Here is a 25,026-nt window from a genome sequence, read left to right as displayed (position 1 = left end):
TTTCTTCTGATTCAAAAGGCAATCACAAAAAACAATTATAACGTTGATATATTAGGTTTATAACAAAGAAATGCAATATATGTGAAAATAGTACCACAAAGGAGGGAGAAGAAATGAAGCTATAGTGGAGAAAGTTTCTGTACTTTAATGGAATAAAGTCAGCATTAATCTCAAATAGACTGTGATAAATTAGATGCATACTGTAATCCTCTAAGCAACCACTAAGAAAATAACTCAAAATAAATTAAAAATCAAAGGAATTAAAATGCAATACTAAAAAATATCTACTTAATAGTAAAGAAAGTAGCAAAGGATTATGAGAGAAACAAAAGACATGAGACACTCAGAAAATAGCAAAATGGTAGACAGAAATCCAACCATATGAATAAAAACAAAATGTGAATGGATTAAATATTCCAATCAAAAGGCAAAGATTCCTTCCATGTCCTGGCTATTGTAAATAGTGCTGCAATGAACACTGGGATGCATGTGTCTTTCTGAAATACAGTTTTCTCTGGGTATACTGCCAGTAGTAGGACTGCTGGGTCATATGGCAGTTCTATTTTTAGTTTTTTAAGCAATCTCCATACCGTTCTCCATAGTGGCTGTATCAATTTACATTCCCACCAACAGTGTAAGAGGGTTCGCTTTTCTCCACACCCTCTCCAGCATTTGTTGTTTGTAGATTTTTTGATGATGACCATTCTGACTGGTGTGAGGTGATACCTCACTGTAGTTCTGATTTGCACTTCTCTAATAATTAGTGATGTTGAGCATCTTTTCATGTGTTTGTTGGCCGTCTGTATGTCTTCTTTGGAGAAATGTCTACTTAGGTCTTCCACCCATTTTTTGATTGGGTTGGGTTTTTTTTTTTTTGACATTGAGCTAAATGAGCTTTTTGTATATTTTGGAGACTAATCCTTTGTCAGTTGCTTCGTTTGCAAATATTTTCTCCCAATCTGAGGGCTTTTCATCAACAAAGGAATGGATAAAGAAGATGTGGTACATATATACAGTGGAATATTACTCAGCCATAAAAAAGTAATGAAACTGGGTCATTTGCAGAGATGTGGATGGACCTAGAGACGGTCACAGAGAGTGACGTAAGTCAGAAAGAGAAAGAGAGAAGTCAGTAAGTCAGAAAGAGAAAAACAAATATCGTATATTAACACATATATGTGGAATCTAAAAAAATGGTATAGATGATCTTCTTTGAAAAACAGAAATAGAGACACAGAGAACAAATGATGCCAAGGGTGAAGGGTGGTGGGGTGGAATGAACTGGGAGATTGGGATAGTGATACTATGTATAAAATAGATAACTAACGAGAATATACTATATAGCACAGGGAACTCTACTCAATGCTCCATGGTGACCTAAATGGGAAGAAAATCCAAAAAAGAGGGGATACATGTATATGTATAGCTGATTCATTTTGCTATACAGCAGAAACTAACACAACATTATAAAGCAACTATACTCCAACAAAAATTAATTTTAAAAAAAAGGCAAAGGTTGTCAGACTGGATTTTAAAAACTAGTAAGATCCAACTCTATGCTCTCCACAAGAGACATACTTTAGATTAAAAAAACACAAATAGGTTGAAAATAAGAAAAAGGTGTGTTTTTTTTCATTTTTCTGTATAGATACAGATAACAGATTGGTGGTTGCCAGAGGCAATGGGGTGGAAAGTGAACGAAATGGGTAAAGGTGGTCAAAAGATACAAGCTTCTAGTTATAAAATTTAAATAGTCCTGGGATATAATGTACAGCATGGCGAGTACAGTTAATAACACTGTATTCCATATTTGAAAGGTGCTAAGAGTAAATCTTGAAAGTTCTCATCACAAGAAACAAAACTTTTTTAACTATGTATGGTGACAGGTGTTAACTGGGCTTACTTTGGTGATCATTTTGCAATATATACAAATATCAAATCATTACATTGTACACCTGAAACAATATAACACTATATGTCTTTTACACTGTAATAAAAAAATTAATAAACAAGATCCCAGGAAGTCATGTGATCCAGTTTCTTGCCTTGAATACATCAAATCACCATATTTGCTTGCTATTTAGGGAAATGGTATGGTATTCTATTTTAGGCATATAAAGAATTTTAATTTCTATGATCTTAATTTCCAGCAGTATTTTCCCCTGGTTTTCATATGAGTGTTCTCCATTGCAAATAAGTAACAATTAAAAACAGTTTATCCCAGTCATAGGTTGAAAATACAGCAGATGAAATTTTAAAGAATTGTTGAAACCAAATAACATGTCTGTAAAACTTTCAAACAGTGTGGTACCAGGCTTGAAGAAATACAACACAAGGCAGAAGTGGTAAGATAGTTTAAAATGCAGTGTACTGAGGGGAAAAAGAAAAGAACATGTATCATGCAACCAGTAACCATAAGAGAGGTAATTACCCTATTATCAGATAAAATAGACTTTAAGAAAAAAAACTGTTACTAAAGATAACATGGGACACTTTATAATGATGGGTAAATTCAAGAAGAAAATATATACAAATGAACTTATTTACAAAATAGAAACAGACTCACAGATTTCGAAAACAAACCTACAGTTACCAAATGGGAAACGTGGTGGGGAGAGATAAATTAGGAGTTTGGGATTAACATACACACACTACCATATAAAAAATAGATAACCAACAAGGACCTACTGTATGGCACAGGGAACTCTACTCAATATTCTGTAATAACCTACATGGGTAAAGAATCTGAAAAAGAATGAACATATGTGTATGTATAACTGAATCACTTTGCTCTACACCTGAAACTAACACAACATTGTAAATCAACTATACTCCAATAAAATTTTTTTAAAAAGAATATAAAACATATGAGCATAGCAACAGAGCCCCAAAATACATAAATCAAAAACTGACAAAAGTGAGAAGAGAAATAATTCAGTAACTTACAATAATAAACAGAACAGACAGAAAATCAACAAAGATATAGAAGACCTGAAAAACACTATCAACCAATTTAGACCTTACATCTATAAACCATTCCATCCAACATCTGCAAAAATACACTGCTATCTCAAGGAAAATCAGAAAACGTTTGAACTGAATGAAAATAAAAACACAACATACCAAAATTCATAGGATGCATCTAAAGAAACGTAGAGCTGTAAATGGTAAATGTCTATAGTAGAAGAAGAGAACTATCTCAAATCAATAACCTAGGCTTCTACCTGCAGGCAGCAGAAAAACAAACTAAACCAAACTAAACAAGCTAAGCCAAACTGAACAAACAAAAACAAGGACCACAATACCAAAAAAGGCAGGAGAGGAAGAGGGCAAATGCAGTTAAACTATTGTAAGATTATTCAGGAAATGGTAAGAATGCTAATTTAAGGTAGATGCCAATAAGTCAAATATCCACTTTGTAATCTTTAGAGAAGCAACTGAAATAATTTTTAAAAGAGTATAATTAAAAAGACTTTAAGGCAAAAAGAATTACTAGCGTGAATGAAAGAGGGACATATTTCAGAATGATTTTTTTTAAGTATATTCAACAATAAGGTATCACCGTACTGAATCTGTATGCACTTAACAATGTAACTTCAAGGTATATAAAGTGAAGGTTGGCAAAACTATAAAAGGGAAGTAGACAAATCCACAATCATAGTTGGAGATGTTAACCATTAACATACCTCTCTTAGTAACTGACAGAACAAGCAGACAATGAAAATCCATATGGATTTATAAGATTTGAAGAACTCTAATAACCAATTTGAAGCAACTGACATTTATGGAAGAATAAAGCAACAACTGTAGGATACACATGTCTCATCAATTACACATGGAATATTTACAAAAATAAAATTTTGACCATGTACTAAGTCATAAATTATAATGGATCAAAATCATAGAGAATGTGCTGACCACAATGCAGTTAAATTAGAAATCAATAACAGAAAGATAATTATTCGCTAAATGTTTAGAAATTAAGCAACACACTTCTAAATAACCCACGGATTACATAAGAAATCAAAATGAAATTTTTAAGCTGAATAATAATGAAAAGACAACATATAAAATTGTGGTGATAAAGCTAAATAGATGGTTAAAGAAAAATGTACAGTATTCAATGCACATATTAGAGTAGAAAAGGGCTGAAGAAAATCAATAACCTAAGCTTCCACCTCAAGAAGCTAGAGAAAACAATGGCAAATCAAATCCAAAGAAACCGGAAAAAAAAGAAATGATTAAAAAAAATAAGAGCAGAAATACGTTACGGGGACTTCCCTGGTGGCACAGTGGCTGAGAATCCACCTGCTAATGCAGGGCACACGGGTTTGAGCCCTGGTCCAGGAAGATCCCACATGCCACGGAGCAACAAAGCCTGTGTGCCACAACTACTGAGCCTGTGCTCTAGAGCCCGTGAGCCACAACTACTGAGCCCTCATGCCACAACTACTGAAGCCCACGTGCCTAGAGCCCGTGCTCCACAACAAGAGAAGCCACGACAATGAGAACCCTGCGCACCGCAACAAAGAGTAGCCCCTGCTCGCCTCAACTAAAGAAAGCCCGTGCACAGCAAAGAAGACCCAACACAGACAAAAATAAGTAAATAAATAAATAAATTTAAAAAAAGAAAAGAAATACATTACAAAGAAAGCAGGAATACAATAGAAAAATCAATAAAGTTGGGTTTCGACTAATTTTAATAAAGCCATAGCAATACTAATGAAAATACAAATTACTAATATAAGCATTGAAAAGAGGATATCATAACAGTTCCTAGATTTTTTTAAGGCGACTTTAAAATGAAAAACAAACAAAAAAACCCAACTTTATGGCTTAAATATGACAACTCAGAGCAGAGGCAAGCAAACTTTTTCAGTAAGGAGCAGACAGTAAATATTTCAGGCTTTTGCAAGCCATGCAGACTCTGTTCCAGCACTTAACCCTGTCGTTTTAGCTTGCAAAAGCAGCCACAGACGACATGTAAACGAATGAGAATAGACGGGCTCCAATAAAATTTTATTTACAAAGTTAGGCCCACACCATTGTTTGCTGATTTTGAGGAAATGGAGAAATTCCTTGAAAAGCGTAACTAACCAAAACTAACAAAAGGAGAAACAGAAATCTAAACAGTCCTATATCTGTTAAAGCAATTAAATCAGGAATTAAAACTTTCCAACTAAGAAAACTCCTAACTAGTATGACTTCATGATTAATTTTTCCTAACATTTAAAAAACTGGTAAGGGGCAGCGGAGGGATAAATTGGGAGACTGGGATTGACATATACACACTACTATATGTAAAACAGATAACTAATAAGGGCCTACTGTGTAGCACAGGGAACTCTACTCAGTACTCTGTAATGACCTATATGGGGGAAGAATCTAAAAAAGAGTGGATATATGTATATGTATAACTGATTCACTTTGCTGTACAGCATAACTAACACAACATTGTAAATCAACTAGACTCCGATAAAAAAATTTTTAATTAAATTTAAAAAATGTTAAAACTAATAAAGGAAAAAAGTTGGAGATTTCACATTTCCTGATTTCAAAACTTACTACAAAGTCATGGTAATCAAAACAATGTGATACTGACATAAAGACAGACATACAGATCAATGGAATCATATGGAGGGCCCAGAAATAAACCCTCCTATCAATGACCATTTGATTTTCAAGAAGGGTGCCAAGATCATTCAGTAGCGAAAGGACAGTCTTCGACAAACGATGTTAGAAAAACTGAACAGCCATATGCAAAACAATATGAAGTTCGATCTTGTACCACATACAAAAATTAACTGAAAAGGGATCAAATACCTAAATGTGAGAGCTAAAACTATAAAACTCTTAGAAGAAAACAAGGGGAAAAGCTTCATGACACTGGATTTGGCAATGATTTCTTGGATATAACACCAAAAGCCCAGGCATCAAAAGAAAAAGTTGTAAGTTAGACTTCATCAAAATTTAAAACTTTGGTTCTTCAAAGGATACTATCAACAGAGTCAAAAGGCAACCCACAATGGGAGATGATACTTGCACATCATATCTGATAAAGGATTGATACCCAGAATATATAAATAATTCCTACAACTCAGTAACAAAAAAAACTTTTTAAAATGGGCAAAGGACTTGAACAGACATTTCTCCAAAGAAGATATACGAACAGCCAATAGCACAGGGAAAGGCTAAAAATAACAAACTTACCGAGTAACAGCAAAAAATGTGAAGTAACTGGAACTCCCACACATTACTGGTGAGAATGTAAATTGGTACAACCACTCTGGAAAACTACTTGGCAGTATCTATTAAAGCTAAATATATGCCTGCCTCCTAGGTATGCATCTAAAGGAAATCAACACCTCTGTCCAATACAAGAATGTTAAGAGCTTTCTTCATAATTGTCAAAAGCAGAAAAAATCCAAATGTACCTCAAAAGGAAAATAAATATATAAACTGTGAATCTTTATACAACGGAATACCACAAGGCAATACAAAGAATAAACTGTCATTCATTCAAGAACCTGGGTTAATCTTGGCCATAATGTTGAACAAACGAATTCAAACACAAGTGATTCTCATTTAAGTTTCAAGAACAGGTTCAAGAAATTTATCTGTGTTGATAGAAGTCAGAATTCAAACACAAGTGATTCTCATTTAAGTTTCAAGAACAGGTTCAAGAAATTTATCTGTGTTGATAGAAGTCAGAATAGCAGTCACTTGTTTTAGGGGTGGGGTACTAATTACAAAAAGGCAAGGAGAGCGTTTTGGGGTGCAGGAAATATTTTATTTCTTGATCTGGATAGTGGTTACACAGGTGTATGCATATGCAAAATCTGAGCTGTATACTTAGGATTTGTGCTCATTAAAAAACAATGAAAATATTAAGGTAATCAACCTTGGAGAGTGGAAGGGGAAGAAACCAAGAATATTATTTCTCAGCGTTAACTCCACGTTATTCCATAGTACAGAAAGCAGTGGAATATAACTAAAAGTTACTAATAACATCACCATCAGCTTGTCTTTCCTTATCTCCTAAAAAGCAGTTGGTCTCTGACTCCTGAGCTCCCAGAGATAAGTTTTGTATTCTCAGGCCTAAAAGAATTGCCTGGCATATGTTAATAATAAGTGTACTAAGTGAATTAATAAATATATGAACTTTGAAGTTACAGTTCATTTACATCAGACCATTCCCATGTTAAAAAAAAAAGAAACTAAAAAAGTGATTAAGAAAGAAGTTTTCAACTATGCTGGCATTCTCAATCTGTCTATTCAATATTCTGAGGATGTCATGGGTAATGTCATTTTTCCCACTGAGAGAACTTTCCTCAAGATGTGACCTTGCTGTCTTTCGCACCACTTCGTTCCCCAAAAAGGAAAAAGAGAATATTTTCCAGCGTCATACAGAATCCTAGCAATGTAAATTAGCATATTCGGTAAAGCTTTAGAACTGAGTAACAGAGTGAACAATTCTGACAAGAACAATGAAATTTTTTTTCTATCTGTTGCGGCAATTGGGGGGATTATGATTCTAATAATCCATCATTAGTAACAAACCATAAAAAAAAAAATTCTGTAAAGCAAGGTCTCTAGTTCAAGATAGCCCAAAATACATTAGCAGAAAAACTAAGCTTTTAAAGCATAGTCAGTGTAGGAAAGCACACATTACTTCTAAGCAGGCTGAAAATGTTTCCAGTGACAGCTACACCGCTTACCTGCTCCAGCACATCCAATTTTAACTCCAGCTTGCTGAGAACCACGTCTCCGCCCCATAGTGAAAGCTGTAGATCTGACGGCTTTAAGTTTTTGATGTAGCGATTCACATAGCTCATTAAAATTGGAGTCACATAAGACTCCAGCATTCTTTAAGGTACAGAGGAGTCAAAGTCAGAAGCTGAAAGGGATAAAGACAGAAACATTAGAGGTAACTGAGTCTGTGGCGCATTCCTTAAGGAAAAGGCGTTTCTCAGGAAAGGTTGAAGAGGCCGAAAAGCAACAGTCCCCACCAAAGCGGCCGCTCGCCTTCCCCCAGAAGCAGAGAAAACTCAAATGGACTCTGCTCCAGCCGCGACTGCCTCACTAGTACAACTCCCCTCAACTCGCCTGGCGAGGAGTGGGAGGAAGAGGTGGTGACCTAAAGAAAGCGGGTCCCCTGGAGTGGGAAAATGAGGAGAGGCAGGCTCGCCTTTGGCCGCCGCACCCCTCCCTTAGCCAGCCCAGCCGCCCCAGGAGGCCCTCGCCCCCCCTGGAACCCGGCCGGATCTACCACCGTAGAAACAGAGCCAGAAGCAGGCCGTACGCTTCTCGCCGTATTGCACCCTCGGGTGACACGCCGAAGAGTACCGTGGCGTCTCCTCCACCTCCCGGTACCCGGCACCCGCCTGCTGAGGCGGCGCAGCTCCCGTACAGCGCACTTCCGGGTGTGCCCCGCTCGGTGCTCGAAACAAACTAACCCTCCACCGCCACCACTCGACTCCGCAGCAGGGCCGGAGTTCTCAGGCTGGAGAAGCCATTCAGTGCCTCTTCTAGGAGGAGACCGCTGGCGCTCGACCAGCCTGCGTCTCCGCTCCTACCCAGCCAGTGGTTCGCACAAAGCTCTAGGAAGTGCGCGGGGGAGGTGGGCGGACCGGTAAAGCGGAGACACCGGAGATCCGGAAGTGGTGCTGCGGAAAGAGAGCAGCTGAGGTGGGTGTCGAGTCCGAGTGAGGAAGCACGGAGGGCCAATAGGTCCGATGAGGAGGAAGAAAGCGGGTCCTAGTGTTTAAAGCCCTGAAAACTAAGTGGTTTTTGTTTTTCTTAGGAAATGGAAGACCTGGAAAGAACTTGGGTTCAGTGCGCAGAGCAGTAGCAATAAGGCTGCAGGTGGGGTGGGGGGTAAATTTAGATCGAGAGCTTCATTCGCGGGGGGAAAGGAGAAGTTGAAGGGATCAGGATTAGGAGACTGCGTTTTGACCAAACGTGCAGACGAGCTCTCGCGTTCTTTTACTTTGGCGAAGGAGTGGTTTAGTATGTTTAAATTTGTGCGGGGAAGGAATAAAGAGAAAATCGTGGAGGTCCATTGGATTGCAGTCCGATATATGGAACTTCAGAGAAGCGGTAGGAATAGCAGAAGGAAATAAGACTTTTAGAGAAAGTGAAAAGAAATAGCTGATAGATAATGAATTCAAAGTTTTTTAAGGGTCAGTATTGGTTTTATTAGGCTGAAATGAATGTATAAAATACTACCATTCCTTCTAGTACTTTGCAAGCTTACGAAGTCAAGAAACTCAAACACCCAACACCGGATAAACACCTATATACTGGGCTTAAAGGGATAGCATAGGACATGCTGCCTAATTATTGACCAGTATTTACTATTTTTGGTAACCTCTGAAGAAGACACCTACCACTGCATTTTGAAAATAGACTTTCCTTACAAGGTTATTAAAATATCCACCCATGTTGTCGTTGCATTTAATTGAAAACACTTCCTAAGTAAATTCCTAAAACTCTTTATTGGAATTCGATTTAAGATTTCTTTTCTTTTTAATTTTTGAATTTTATTTTTTTTATACAGCAGGTTCTTATTAGTTATCCATTTTATACATATTAGTGTATGTATGTCAATCCCAGTCTCCCAATTCATTGGTGATATGATGAAGTTGAGGTTTCTTGAAAGAGTTTTAGAAACTGCCATAGGAAAGAGGCATAAGTGAGGATGCCAAGGTGTTTAGATCTATTTTGTTAATGAAAATAAGGAACTAAGTTTCAAAAAGAAAGAAGGTGGGGTGGTTGGAGAAAGAGGAAGGAAGGAAAGAAAAAAAAAGGAAAGAGAAGCAGCTAATGGCTAATTCAGAGCAGCTGTCCTCTCACAAAAAGCCTTGATGAGTAACCCAAGTAACTTGGGTCTTATTAAAGCCTACTAAATCAGCCAAGTAAATTATCCAAGGAATTAGTTATCTGCTTCACCTGAAAAGTGAAGAGGTTGAAGCCATGGCTCAGAAGTTTTAATATAAATGGTTGCAATAATTGTTTGAAAGCCCTAGGTGGTCTAGAGCAGGAGCTCCAAGTCCTGTTATTCTGCTAGGGAAGAAAAAGGGCCTAGTCTTATTTGTGTGGCAATTTAATAAATGAGACCAATATATTAAGATAAATTAGCCAGATATTTTTAACAACTTTATTGGACTATAACTGTTTACAATAGTGTGTTAGTTTCTGCTTTATAACAAACTGAAACAGCTATACGTATACATATATCCCCGTATCCCCTCTCTCTTGCAACTCCGTCCCACCCTCCCTATCCCACCCCTCTAGGTGGTCACAAAGCACTGACCTGTCCTCCCTGTGCTAAGCGACGGCTTCCCACTAGCTATTTTACATTTGGTAGAATATAGAAATCCATGCCAGTCTCTCACTTCGCCCCAGCTTATCCTTCACCCTCCCCCGGTTCCTCAAGTCCATTCTCAACATCTACATCTTTATTCCTGTCCTGCCCCTAGGTTCTTCATAGCCATTTTTTTTTAGATTCCATATATATGTGTTAGCATACGGATTTGTATTTCACTTTCTGACTTACTTCACTCTGATAACAGACTCTAGCCCCATCCACCTCACTACAAATAACTCAATTTCGTTGCTTTTTATGGCTGAGTAATATTCCATTGTATATATATATATATATATATGCCACATCTTCTTTATCCATTCATCTGTCGATGTACACTTAGGTTGCTTCCATTTCCTGGCTATTGTAAATTGAGCTGCAGTGAACACTTTGGTACATGAATGTGTTTTTTGGGGGGTTTTTTTAACATCTTTATTGGAGTATAATTGCTTTACAATGGTGTGCCACTTTCTGCTTTATAACAAAGTGAATCAGTTATACATATACATATGTTCCCATATCTCTTCCCTCTTCCAACTCCCTCCCTCCAAACCTCCCTATCCCACCCCTCTAGGTGGTCACAAACCACCTAGCTGATCTCCCTGTGCTATGTGGCTACTTCCCACTAGCTATCTATTTTACGTTTGGTAGTGTATATATGTCCATGCCACTCTCTCACTTTGTCACAGCTTACCCTTCCCCCTGCCCATTTCCTAAAGTCCATTCTCTAGTAGGTCAGTGCCTTTATTCCTATCTTGCCCCTAGGTTCTTCATGACTTTTTTTTCCTTAGATTCCATATATGTGTGTTAGCATATGGATTTGTTTTTCTCTTTCTGACTTATTTCACTGTGTATGACAGGCTCTAGGTCCATCCACCTCACTACAAATAACTCAGTTTCGTTTCTTTTTATGACTGAGTAATATTCCATTGTATATATGTGCCACATCTTCTTTATCCATTCATCTGTTGATGGACACTTAGGTTGCTTCCATGACCTGGCTATTGTAAATAGAGCTGCAATGAACACTGTGGTGCCTGACTCTTTTTGACTTACGGTTTTCTCAGGATATATGCCCAGTAGTGGGATTGCTGGGTCGTATGGTACTTCTATTTTTAGTTTTTTAAGGAACCTCCATACTGTTCTCCAGAGTGGCCATATCAATTTACATTCCCAACAACAGTGCAAGAGGGTTCCCTTTTCTCCACACACCCTCCAGCATTTATGGTTTGTAGATTTTTTGATGATGGCCATTCTGACCGGTATGAGATGATATCTCATTGTAGTTTTGATTTGCATTTCTCTAATGATTAATGATGTTGAGCATTCTTTCATGTGTTTGTTGGCAAACTGTATATCTTCTTTAGAGAAATGTCTGTCTAGGTCTTCTGTCCATTTTTGGATTGGGTTGTTTGTTTTTTTGATATTGAGCTGCATGAGCTGCTTGTAAATTTTGGAGATTAATCCTTTGTCAGTTGCTTCATTTTCAAATATTTTCTCCCATTCTGAGGGTTGTCTTTTGGTCTTGTTTATGGTTTCCTTTGCTGTGCAAAAGCTTTAAGTTTCATTAGTTCCCATTTGTTTATTTTTGTTTTTATTTCCATTTCTCTAGGAGGTGGGTCAAAAAGGATCTTGCTGTGAGTTATGTCATAGAGTGTTCTGCCTATGTTTTCCTCTAAGAGTTTGCTAGTGTCTGGCCTTACATTTAGGTCTTTAATCCATTTTGAGTTTATTTTTGTGTATGGTGTTAGGGAGTGTTCTAATTTCATTATTTTATATGTAGCTGTCCAGTTTTCCCAGCACCACTTATTGAAGAGGCTGTCTTTTCTCCACTGTATATTCTTGTCTCTTTTATCAAAGATAAGGTGACCATATGTCCGTGGGTATATCTCTGGGCTTTCTATCCTGTTCCATTGATCTATATTTCTGTTTTTGTGCCAGTACCATACTGTCTTGACTACTGTAGCTTTGTAGTATAGTCTGAAGTCAGGGAGCCTGATTCCTCCAGCTCTGTTTTTCTTTCTCAAGATTGCTTTGGCTATTTGGGGTCGTTTGTCTTTCCATACAAATTGTGAAATTTTTTGTTCCAGTTCTGTGAAAAATGCCAGTGGTAGTTTGATAGGGATTGCATTGAATCTGTAGATTGCTTTGGGTAGTAGAGTCATTTTCACAATGCTGATTCTTCCAATTCAAGAACACGATATATCTCTCCATCTATTTGTATCATCTTTAATTTCTGTCATCAGTCTTATAATTTTCTGCATACAGGTTTTTTGTCTCCTTAGGTAGGTTTATTCCTAGATATTTTATTCTTTTTGTTGAAATGGTAAATGGGTGTGTTTTGTTCATTTCACTTTCAGATTGTTCATCATTAGTGTATACGAATGCTAGAGATTTCTGTGAATTAATTTTGTATCCTGCTACTTTACCAAATTCATTGATTAGCTCTAGTAGTTTTCTGGAAGCATCTTTAGGATTCTCTATGGATAGTATCATGTTATCTGCAAACAGTAACAGCTTTACTTCTTCATTTCCAATTTTTATTCCTTTTATTTCTTTTTCTTCTCTGATTGCTGTGGCTAAAACTTCCAAAACTATGTTGAATAATAGTGGTGAGAGTGAGCAACCTTGTCTTGTTCCTGATGTTAGTTGGAAATGCTTTCAGTTTTTCACCATTGAAGACGATGTTGGCTGTGGGTTTGTCATATATGACCTTTATTATGTTGAAAAAAGTTCCCTCTATGCCTACTTTCCAGAGGATTTTTATCATAAATGAGTGTTGAATTTTGTCAAAAGCTTTCTCTGCATCTATTGAGATGATCATATGGTTTTTCTCCTTCAGTTTGTTAATATGGTGTATCACATTGGTTGATTTGCATATATTGAAAAATCTTTGCATTACTGGGGTAAACCCCACTTAATCATGGTGTATGATCCTTTTAACGTGCTGTCAGATTCTGTTTGCTAGTATTTTGTTGAGGATTTTTGCATCTATATTCATCAGTGATATTGGCCTGTAGTTTTCTTTCTTTGTGACATCTTTGTCTGGTTTTGGTATCAGGGTGATGGTGGCCTTGTAGAATGTGTTTGGGAGTGATCCTCCCTCTGCTATATTTTGGAAGAGTTTGAGGATAGGTGTTAGCTCTTCTCTAAATGTTTGATAGAATTCACCTATGAAGCCATCTGGTCCTGGGCTTTTGTTTGTTGGAAGATTTTTAATCACAGTTTCAATTTCAGTGCTTGTGATTGGTCTGTTCATATTTTCTATTTCTTCCTGGTTCAGTCTCAGAACATTGTGCATTTGTAAGAATTTGTCCATTTCTTCCAGGTTGTCCATTTTATTGGCATAGGGTTGCTTGTAGTAATCTCTCATGATGCTTTGTATTTCTGCAGTGTCAATTGTTACTTCTCCATCTTCATTTCTAATTCTATTGAATTGAGTCTTCTCTCTTTTTTTCTTGATGAGTCTGGCTAATGGTTTATCAATTTTGTTTATCTTCTCAAAGAACCAGCTTTTAGTTTTATTGATCTTTGCTATTGTTTCCTTCATTTCTTTTTCATTTATTTCTGATCTGATCTTTATGATTTCTTTCCTTCAGCTAAGTTTGGGGTTTTTTGTTCTTCTTTCTCTAATCGCTTTAGGTGTAAGGTTAGATTTTTTATTTGAGATGTTCCTTGTTTCTTTTGTTTTTGTTTTTGTTTTTGCAGTACGCGGGCCTCTCACTGTTGTGGCCTCTCCCGTTGCAGAGCACAGGCTCCGGACGCGCAGCCTCAGCGGCCGTGGCTCACGAGCCCAGCCACTCGCGACATGTGGGATCTTCCTGGACCGGGGCACAAACCCGTGTCCCCTGCATCGGCAGACGGACTCTCAACAACTGCGCCACCAGGGAAGCCCTGTTCCTTGTTTTTTAAGGTAGGATTGTATTGCTATAAACTTCCCTCTAAGAACTTCTTTTGCTGCATCCCATAGGTTTTGGGGTGTCGTGTTTTCATTGTCATTTGTTTCTAGGTATTTTTTGATTTCTTCTTTGATTTCTTCTGTGATCTCTTGGTTGTTAAGTAGTGTATTGTTTAGCCTCCATGTGTTTGTATTTTTTACAGATTTTTTTCCTGTAATTGATATCTAGTCTCATAGTGTTGTGGTCAGAAAAGATGCCTGATACGATTTCAATTTTCTTAAATTTACCAAGGCTTGATTTGTGACCCATGGTATGGTCTATCCTGGAGAATGTTCCATGAGCACTTGAGATGAATGTGTATTCAGTTGTTTTTGGATGGAATGTCCTATAAATATCAATTAAGTCCATCTTGTTTAATGTATCATTTAAAGCTTGTGTTTCCTTATTTTCATTCTGGATGATCTGTCCACTGGTGAAAGTGGGGTGTTAAAGTCCCCTACTATGATTGTGTTACTGTCGATTTCCCCTTTTATGGCTGTTAGCATTTGCCTTATGTATTGAGGTGCTCCTATGTTGGGTGCATAAATATTTACAATTTTTATATCTTCTTCTTGGATCGATCCCTTGATCATTATGTAGTGTCCTTCTTTGTCTCCTGTAATAGTCTTTATTTTAAAGTCTATTTCGTCTGATATGAGAATTGCTACTCCAGCTTTCTTTCGGTTTCCATTTGCATGGAATACCTTTTTCCATCCCCTCACTTTCAGTCTGCATGTGTCCCTAGGTCTGAAGCGGGTCTCTTGTAGACAGCATATATATGGGTCTTGTTTTTGGATCCATTCAGCCAGTCTGTGTCTTTTGGTGGGAGCATTTAATCCAGTTACATTTAAGGTAATTATCGATATGTATGTTCCTATTACCATTTTCTTAATTGTTTTGGGTTTGTTATAGTAGGTCTTTTCCTTCTCTTGTTTTTCCTGCCTAGAGAAGTTCCTTTACCGTTTGTCATAAAGCTGGTTTGGTGGTGCTGAATTCTCTCAGCTTTTGCTTGTCTGTAAAGGTTTTAATTTCTCCATCAAATCTGAATGAGATCCTTGCTGGGTAGAGTAATCTTGGTTGCAGGTTTTTCTCCTTCATCACTTTAAATATGTCCTGCCACTCCCTTCTGGCTTGCAGAGTTTCTGCTGAAAGATCAGCTTTTAACCTTATGGGGACTCCCTTGTGTGTTATTTGTTGTTTCTCCCTTGCTGCTTTTAATGTTTTTCCTTTGTATTTAATTTTTTTTTTTTTTTGCAGTACACGGGTCTCCCATTGTTGTGGCTTCTCCCATTGTGGAGCACAGGCTCCGGACGCGCAGGCTCAGCAGCCATGGCTCACGGGTCCAGCTGCTCTGCGGCATGTGGGATCCTCCCTGACCGGGGCACAAACTCGTGTCCCCTGCATCGGCAGGCGGACTCTCAACCACTGCACCACCAGGTAAGCCCTGTATTTAATTTTTGATAGTTTGATTAATATGTGTCTTGGCATGTTTCTCCTTGGATTTATCCTGTATGGGACTCTCTGTGCTTCCTGGACTTGATTAACTGTTTCCTTTCCCATATTAGGGAAGTTTTCAACTATAATCTCTTCAAATATTTTCTCAGTCCCTTTCTTTTTCTCTTCTTCTTCTGGGACCCCTGTAATTCGAATGTTGGTGCATTTAATTTTGTTGCAGAGGTCTCTCAGACTGTCCTCAATTCTTTTCATTCTTTTTTCTTTATTCTGCTCTGCAGTACTTATTTCCACTATTTTATCTTCCTGATCACTTATCCGTTATTCTACCTCAGTTATTCTGCTATTGATTCCTTCTAGAGAATTTTTAATTTCATTTATTGTGTTGTTCATCACTGTTTGTTTGCTCTTTAGTTCTTCTAGGTCCTTGTTAAACGTTTCTTGTATTTTCTCCATTCTATTTCCAAGATTTTGGATCATCTTTACTATCATTACTCTGAATTCTTTTTCAGGTAGACTGCCTATTTCCTGTTCATTTGTTTGGTCTGCTGGGTTTTTACCTTGCTCCTTCATCTGCTGCGTGTTTCTCTGTCTTCTCATTTTGCTTGACTTACTGTGTTTGGGGTCTCCTTTTCGCAGCCTGCAGGTTTGTAGTTCCCATTGTTTTTGGTGTCTGCCCCTAGTGGCTAAGGTTGGTTCAGTGGGTTGTGTAGGTTTCCTGGTGGAGGGGACTAGTGCCTGTGTTCTAGTGGATGAGGCTGGATCTTGTCTTTCTGGTGGGCAGGACCACATCCGGTGGTGTGTTTTGGGGTGTCTGTGACCTTATTATGATTTTAGGCAGCCTCTCTGCTAATGGGTGGGGTTGTGTTCCTGTCTTGCTAGTTATTTGGCATGGGGTGTCCAACACTGTAGTTTCCTGCTCATTGAGTGGAGCTGGGTCTTAGCATTGAGATGGAGATCTCTGAGAGAGCTTTCCCCACTTGATATTACATGGAGCTGGGAGGTCTCTGGTGGACCAATGTCCTGAAATCGCCTCTCCCACCTCAGAGGCACAAGCCTGACACCTGGACGGAGCACCAAGACCCTGTCAGCCATACGGCCAGGTACGTGGGGAATTTCTTCCCTTTTGGGAAGTCTGAGGTCTTCTGCCAGCATCCAACAGGTGTTCTGTTGTAGTTGTTCCACATGTAGATGTATTTCTGATGTATTTGTGGGGAGGAAGGTGATCTCCATGCCTTACTCTTCTGCCACCTTGAGTGTCTCCTAGCCAGATATTTAAAATAGATCTTTTACTATGATGTATAAACAAAATAATAACTAATCATGGAATACTAAACATTTTTTGTGCTATTTTTCTCTCGGAGCCAAGAAAAAAATTGCCGAATTCCTGCCTTGGAAAAATTATCTGAGCACTGACCTTTTTTCTTTGGTTTTAAGAATCAAAAAGTAGTGGTTTTCGACCTGTGTTCTGTTGTGCCCTGTTCCTTAAGTAGTCAAGATACATTTCATTCCTTTTCACTAATATGTTTCCTTCATTGCTCATGCTTTTTTTTAACGTCAAATAAGTAGCCCTTCCCAAATCTCCTATTATATTTTTTTATTGAGCTATTTCCCCCACAAAAAATATATTTTTTAAGTCTCGATAAGCCTTTAAGCCATGTTGGTTATATAGGCAATAGTTCTCCAGAGTCAGGTGAAGTTTTTTGCTTTTCTTAATTAATAAACCTTATTTATTTTAGAGCAGTTGTAGGTTCACGGAAAAATTGAGCTGAAAGTACAGAGAGTTCCCATATAATCTCTGTCCCCACACACATAAAACCTTCTCCACTATTGACATTCCCCACCACAGTGACATTTATTAAAATTGAGGAACCCATGTTGATGCATCATTATTACCCAAAGTCCATAGTTTACAGTAGGGTTCACTCTTGATGTTGTAAATACATTCTATGGATGTTGTACACTGCTAATGAAAACTCCACAGTGAAGAGGAATTTAGAAATATCCAGCAGAGCTGAACATACATATATTGTAGCACTTCCACTTGTAAATAATATAGAGAAAGTCTTACATACATGAACAAGGAGTCTTGTTTAACAGTATTTTGCAGCATTAATTTTAATAGTAAAATAGTGCAAACAATTGAATATCAACAGGAAAAATGTGGTACATTCATATAATGAAATTTATAGTAACGAAAATAAATGAGTTAGAGCTATGTCTTTCAAATGTTTTACCTACAGTTAGAAATATAGTTTACACCATGACTCAATTTATATGTAAAAAGAGAGAGAGAAAGAGAGAACTTTCACAAAACTATATTTAAATTGCATGTGGTGCACATGTGCATGTGGTGCATTCTATTTTCTCTGTTATTCTATTTCTTTTTTTCTAAAGTAGTTCATGACCTACTAAATTGATTGCGCTACTAATGGTTTGCAACTCAGTCTACGAAACAAACACTGAACAAAATTATATATTTAACAACATTACTAAATCTGAAAAATACAACATTGAGAAAAAATAAGTATAGCATATCATATTTATAATATATATAAACATATATATGGCATTCCAAGATATATATGGCTCTATATTATGATAGCTACATATTTATAAATAGTATTAAATATTTTCATGACAAAGAAAAACACCAAATTCAGGATAGTAATTACCTGTAAAGAAGAAGAGATGGAAGAATAAAACAAGGGAAGGGAATACAGGGTACTTCAACTGTATCTATAATGTTTTTTAAAATAATGCAAAATATTAATATTTGAGAGTTAGGTGGTAAGTACATAGGTGTTTTTGTATGTTTATATATGTACAAAATACTTGATAACAAAAGATTAATCAATTAGACCAACATTTCTCAAGTTTATATCACGCCTTCAAAAAACCATAAAATCCCACCTTTTCTAAGAAATTATATATTTTCAGACATTTGATTATATTAATAACAGAGTAAATTTTAAAGAAACAAAAGTTTTAGTCATATTTTAGGGACTATCTTAAGGATATCCTATTTTGCCAGGCTAATTAATAGTGATAATAGGGGTAGTGGGCTGAATGGCAGCCCCACAAAAGATATGACCACATCCTAATTCTCAGAACCTGTGAATATTACCTTGGTAATATAGTAAGAGATTGAATATTACCTTATATAGCAAAATATGTGATTAAGAATTTGGAGAAGAGGAGTTTCTAGATTTTACCGTGGGCCCTAAATCCAGTAACAAGTGTCCTTATAAGAATGAGACAAAGGAAGATAACAGACAGAAAAGGAGGAGGCAGTGTGACCACAGAGTCTGGAGTGATGCAGCTCTGGGCCAAGGAATGCCAAGAGCCACCAGAAGCTAAAAGAAGTAGAAATAGAAGAAGAAGAAGAATCTTCTTCCCCCACAGCCTCCAGAAGGAGTGCAGCCCTGCTGACACCTTGATTTTGGACTTCTGGCCTCTGGAACTACAAGAGAATAAATTGTGCTGTTTTAGGCCACCCAGTTTGCAGTAATTCGTTACAGCAGCCGCAGGAAACTAATATACTAGGTCAGATTGACAGGGGAGATAGTCTTCATATAATATGAAGATATTAACCCTGAGCTAGCAGAAGAACATAAATTAAGATTCTTATCTTGAATGGACAAAAGACTTCAGACAGAAACTCAATGAGGACCATTTTACAGGGAAAGACTGGATATCTCTCCATGAGGTCAGGGTTTTATGATAATTAAATAATTGAAACATTTCTTTACCTGAGGTGGACCCAATATTTTAGGAAGCAAACTTAAAGGGAAATATATTTGGTGTGGTGATTTTATAGGAAATCTATATCCAGAAACTTGATTACGGAGATGAGGGCTGAACACTTTTCTTTCCTAAGTCAACATCAGAAACATCCTTAAAATATTTTTGTGCACAAATTTCCTTTTTGGTTGCATTGGTTTTTAAAAATATGTCCATAAATTCTTTAATAATAACTCTTTTAAAAAGTGGAGCCTAATTCCCCTTTCTTTGAGTATGGGTTGTATTTAGTGACTCACTTTTAAGGAATTCAAGGAGGCAGAAGTGACAATATGTGATTTCTGAAAGTAGGACATAAAAGGCATTGTGACTTCTTCCTTACTCTTTGTATTATTTCCTCTAGGAGAAGCCGGCTGCCATGACATGAGAATGCTCAAGCTTCACTAGGGGAAAGTTAACATGGCAAGAACCTGAGGCCTCCTGCCAAGGGGCAAGGATGAAACTGGGGTTTTCTGTCAACAGTCAGCCTTAAGATGATCACAGTCCTTGCTGACATCTTAACTGTAACTTCATGAGAGACCCTGAGCCAGAATTACCCAGCTAGGCTGCTCCTGAATTCCTAAACCACAGCAGAAATTGTGAGATAAGTGTTTATTATTTAATCTTCTAGATTTGGGGGCAATTTCTTACATAACAATAGGTAACTAAAATACTGACAGACCTTCCAAATAAAGTGCCAATTTTGTTCAGAATAAATTAATAAAATGAATATCCCAATTATCCTATGGTTTTCCAGAAGTAGTTATGTAATAAATAGTTCATAACAATACTATTGTCACATAGTAAGCTTAAGAATAATATTATTTGTTGAGTATTTAATATGTACTATGAATTTTACCAGTGAAAAAACTTAGCCTTTGAGTACTATGCCTAATCTATTAAGAGTAACTAGCTTTTGAATTCATGTCCCTCTAAGTACACATCCCACGCACTTAACTATTCTCTTACTCTGCAAGACCTTCAAATTTTTGAAAACTTTGTCTCTGTTTATTTCTTTTATTTCTAGACTATCTCAAGTTCCTTTGATCTTTTCTCTTTCAGTCTTCTTACTATCCTAATCTACTTCCTCTGAATGCACTTAAGTTTGACAATGTTCCGTTTAACATTTAGTCCCCAGAATTGAAAACAATAATGTGATATGATCAGTACAAAGTATCATAAGATTATTACTTCTCATTATTTACAAAATGTACTCATAGATAAAGCCTGAGTTCACTAGCTACATCACACCCTAGACTTGTATTAAGACCATGATCAATTAAAACTTGCAAGTCTTCCACATGAACTGTGGCCATATGAAGATTTCCTTCTTTATCTACATGCTGGCCTTTAATTCAATAGAGATACTGCCAAGAAAATAAAAAGGCAAGCCACAGACTGAAATATTTTTAAAACACATATCCATCAAAGGAGTTTTATCCAGAATATGCTAAGAACTCGTATCCCTCAATCTCTGTAATAATGAAAAGCAAAAACCAATTTAAAATGGGCAAAATATTTGAACATGCACTTCTCCATAGAAGAAAAATGGATGGCAAACTGGTATACATAAAAAGATGCTCAACATCATTAGTCATTAGTAAAATATAATATAAAACTACAATTAAATACCACTACACACATACTAAAATGGCTGAAATTTAAAAGGCTGACCATACCAAGTGTTGGTGAGGATATAGAGCAACTGGAATGCTCATACACTGCTGTTAAGAATGTAAAATGATACAACTGTTGGCTGTTGTCCGAATGGCCATTGTTTTTCATTGTTGGAAACAGTTTGGCATTTTCTTAAAAAGTTAAATATTCACCTACCATACAACCCAGCTATTCTACTTCTAGGTAGTTACCAAAGAGAAATGAAAGAATTAGTCCACAAAAAGATTTGTACAAAAATGCTTAAACAGGATCATTTGTAATATCTCAGATCATTTGGAAGATCATTTGTAATTGTAATGGATAAGCAAGTTGTGATATAATGGAATACCATTCAGCAATAAATTAACTATTGATACATGCAACAACATGGGAAAAAATCAAAATAATTATGCCAAGTGAAACAAACTAGACAAAAAGTGCAATATTGTACTATTCCACTAACATAAAATTCTAGAAAATGCAAACTAATATTTCATGACAGAAATTAGATCAGTGGGTGCAGTCAGATAGGGCTGTAGAGTTGCATAGGACTACAAAGTGGCATGTGGAAACTTCTGAAATGAAAGCGATGAAAATGTTTGTTTTCTTCATTATGGTGATGAATTCACAGATTTATACATCATCAGATTATGAATTTTAAATATATGCAGTGCATTGTATATCAATTATATCTAATAAATAAGTCTGTTTTTAAAATATAAATGAGTTAGATCTACCTATACTAGCCTAGAAAGAGTCCACGATGTCAGGGCAGCATTATTCATAACAGCCAAAAAGTGGAAACAATCCAGATGTCCAGCAATTGATGGATAAATAAATAAAATATGTTATATCCATATAGTGGAGTATTATTTAGCAATAAAAGTTATACTATTTAGCAATAAAAGAAGTACTGATACTTCTTTTATGCAACATGCATGCCTAGAGCTCAATGCATGCTCAGAAAAAGACCTGAGTGGACCCTAAGCTTGCACCTCTAAGGCTGATCTTTAGGGTCTGCACAAGCAGGAAGTAAAAAGCTAAGACAGAATTAGGTGGCCTGTCCAAGCACTGAAGGACTGTCTCTGCTCAGAGCCAATCTGAGAAAATAAGGAGAGTGTGGCGGGTTTTTTTTTTTTCTTTTTGGCTCCAGGCACTTAGGGAAATCTCTGTCAGGTCACTAACTGACCACTGATATAATGCAACAGAGATTCAGTAACCACACACAAATAAGAAATATAGTCTTTGCAAAAAGAGTATGGGAATGTCACTAGAGAAATGGATGATTGTAGTCATCAACAAGCCACAACAGCAAACTCTGGGGAGGGAGGAGAATCTGCTTTCCAGAGTTATAATATCAAAATGTTCACTTTTTGACAAAAAAAATCACAAGGTATACAAAGAAACAGTAAAGTATGGCCCATTCAAAGGAAAAAGGTAACAGAAACATTCCCTGAGGCAGCCCAGGCATACTAGGCAGAGACTGTAAGTCAGCTATCTTAAATATACTCAAAAGCTAAAGGAAACCATGGGCAAAGAACTAATAAAAAAAAGCAGAAGAACAATATATGGATAGAGAATATCAATAAGGAGACAGAAATTATAAAAAGAAACCAAATAGAAACTCTGGAGCTAAAAAGTACAATAGCTAAAATGAAATTCATTAGAAGGGTTAAGAGCAGACTTGAATAGGCACAATAAAGATCAGCAAACTTGAAGATAGGACAACAGAAATTATCCAGTCTGTGGAGCAGAAAGAAAAAGAATGAAAAAAATAAAATTAACAGAGCCAAAGGGACTGTGGGACACCATTAAATATCTCATCACGTGAGAGTCCCAGAAGAGAAAAAGGGACAGAAAGAATCTTTGAAGAAATAATGGCCAAAGACTGCCCAAATTTAATGAAAGACATGAATCTATACATCCATGAAGCTCAACAGACTACAAGTAGGATGAAGTCAAAGAGATTCACACCAGGACACATTATAATAAAACTGTCAAAAACTTGCTGAGAGATTCAGCAAGCAGCAAGAGAAAAGTGACTTGACATGTTCAAGAGCTTCTTAAAAAGATTAACAGCCTATTTGTCATCAGAAATCATGGTAGCCAGAAGGCAGTGGAATAACATATTTTAAATGTTCAAAGGGAAAAAAAACTGTCACCCAAAAATTCTATACCTGGAAAAGCTATTCTTCAAAAATTAGGGAGGAATTAAGACATTCTAGATTTTAAAAAAAGCTGAGGGAGTTCACTGCTAGCAAACCAGCCCTTTAAGAAATGCTAAAGGGGGCTTCCCTGTTGGCACAGTGGTTAAGAATCCGCCTGCCAATACAGAAAATGTGGGTTCAAGCCCTGGTCCAGGAAGATCCCACATGCCACAGAACAACTAAGCCCATACGCCACAACTACCGAGCCTGCGCTCTAGAGCCTGCATGCCACAAGTATTGAAGCCCACGTGCCTAGAGCCCATGCTCCGCAACAAGAGAAGCCACCGCAATGAGAAGCCTGCACACCACAACGAAGAGTAGTCCCCACTCACCGCAACTAGAGAAAAGCCCATGCGCAGCAACAAAGACCCAACGTAGCCAAAAATAAATAAATAAATAAATAATTTTTTTTAAAAAAAGAAAAAGAAATGCTAAAGGGACTCCTTCGAGTGAGAGAGTGGCATGGACATATATACACTACCAAATGTCAAATAGATAGCTAGTGGGAAGCAGCCTCATAGCACAGGGAGATCAGCTCAGTGCTTTGTGTCCACCTAGAGGGGTGGAATAGGGACGGTGGGAGGGAGATGCAAGAGAGAGGAGATATGAGGATATATGTATATGTATAGCTGATTCACTTTGTTATACAGCAGAAACTAACACACCATTGTACAGCAATTATACTCCAATAAAGATGTTAAAAAATTTTAAGAATAAAGGGACTCCTTCAGGGAAATGAAAGGACATTAGACAATAACTGAAAGCCATATAAAGAAAGCAAGAATGCCAGTAGAGGTAACTACATACGTAAGTGTAGAAGTCAGTATTATGATATTTTTGGTTTGTTACTCTTCTTTTGTTTCTTATATGATTTAAAATACATAAAATTATTTATTTATATACTATTTGTAAATATATGTTAATAGGCAATAATGTATAATGACATAATCTGTGACAATAACAAAATAAAATGGGGAGACAAAGCTGTTCAGTAACCGAGTTTTTTTATGCTGTTGAAGCTAAGTGGGTATAAATTCAAACTAGATTGTTAAAACTTTTAGATGTTAATTGGAAGCTCCAAGATAACTACTATGAAAATAACCGAAAAATATACTGAAAAAAAAAAAAAAGAAGGGCATGAAAAGATACAATAGAAAAAATTCACTTAGACACAAATGAAGGCAGTATTTGTGTTTTAACGAACAAAAAATATATATAAAACATAAAGGAAACAAATAGGAAAATGACAGAAGTAAATCCATCTTTATCAGTATTACCTTAAATGTAAATGGATTAAATTCACAAATTAAAAGACAGAGATTGGCAGAATGTGTTTCAAAAAGAAAAGAGTGATCCAACCATTTGTTGTCTACAAGAAACTTACCTTAGATCCACAGACACAAATAGATTGAAAAATGAAAAGGTGGAAAGAAATATTATACGCAAATGGTAACTAAAAGAGAGCTTGGATGGCTGGATTAACATCAGACAAAATAGACTTTAAGTCAAAAATTGTTATGAGACAAAGATGAACAGTATATATTGATACAAGGGTCAATTGATCAAGAAGACAGAATAATTACATCCTGTAAGAAAGCAAAAGCAGGTGTTCATGAATGGAAATATT

At 36.7% G+C, this 25,026-nt stretch overlaps 1 protein-coding gene and 1 long non-coding RNA gene across 20 annotated transcripts in view; one reads left to right on the top strand and one right to left on the bottom strand.

The window, feature by feature from the left end:
* Window positions 1-8,594, bottom strand: part of VPS13B (vacuolar protein sorting 13 homolog B) — an 802,268-nt gene extending 793,674 nt beyond the window's left edge. For 15 of the 17 annotated variants that reach the window (XR_004486270.2, XR_007472457.1, XM_033438214.2 and 12 more), the window contains exons 1-2: window positions 8,303-8,449; window positions 7,719-7,897 (exon numbers count right to left, since the gene is read on the bottom strand). Coding sequence is in view for 15 of the 17 variants with exons in the window: in XM_033438214.2 (XP_033294105.1) it covers window positions 7,719-7,865 (147 nt within the window). In the remaining 2 variants the exon portion in view is untranslated. The other 2 variants (XM_049700204.1, XM_049700205.1) reach the window with 2 other exon arrangements.
* Window positions 8,595-8,621: 27 nt separating this feature from the next.
* On the top strand, window positions 8,622-24,384 carry LOC125961604 (uncharacterized). Of its 3 annotated transcripts, XR_007472495.1 has the most exons (5): window positions 8,622-9,422; window positions 14,114-14,279; window positions 15,562-15,741; window positions 16,753-16,859; window positions 19,901-24,384. It is a non-coding gene; the product is annotated as an uncharacterized LOC125961604 (long non-coding RNA). The 3 variants fall into 3 exon arrangements; XR_007472496.1 differs by lacking the exon at window positions 8,622-9,422 and having other exon boundaries at window positions 12,470-14,279; window positions 16,804-16,859; XR_007472494.1 differs by lacking the exon at window positions 8,622-9,422 and having other exon boundaries at window positions 12,470-14,279.
* Window positions 24,385-25,026: the final 642 nt, after the last annotated feature.

The sequence above is a fragment of the Orcinus orca genome, chromosome 17 (assembly GCF_937001465.1).
Source record: "Orcinus orca chromosome 17, mOrcOrc1.1, whole genome shotgun sequence".
Taxonomy (NCBI): domain Eukaryota; kingdom Metazoa; phylum Chordata; class Mammalia; order Artiodactyla; family Delphinidae; genus Orcinus; species Orcinus orca.
The sequence above is the reverse complement of the archived record's forward strand: the minus strand, read 5'-3'. Positions and strand labels throughout refer to the sequence as shown.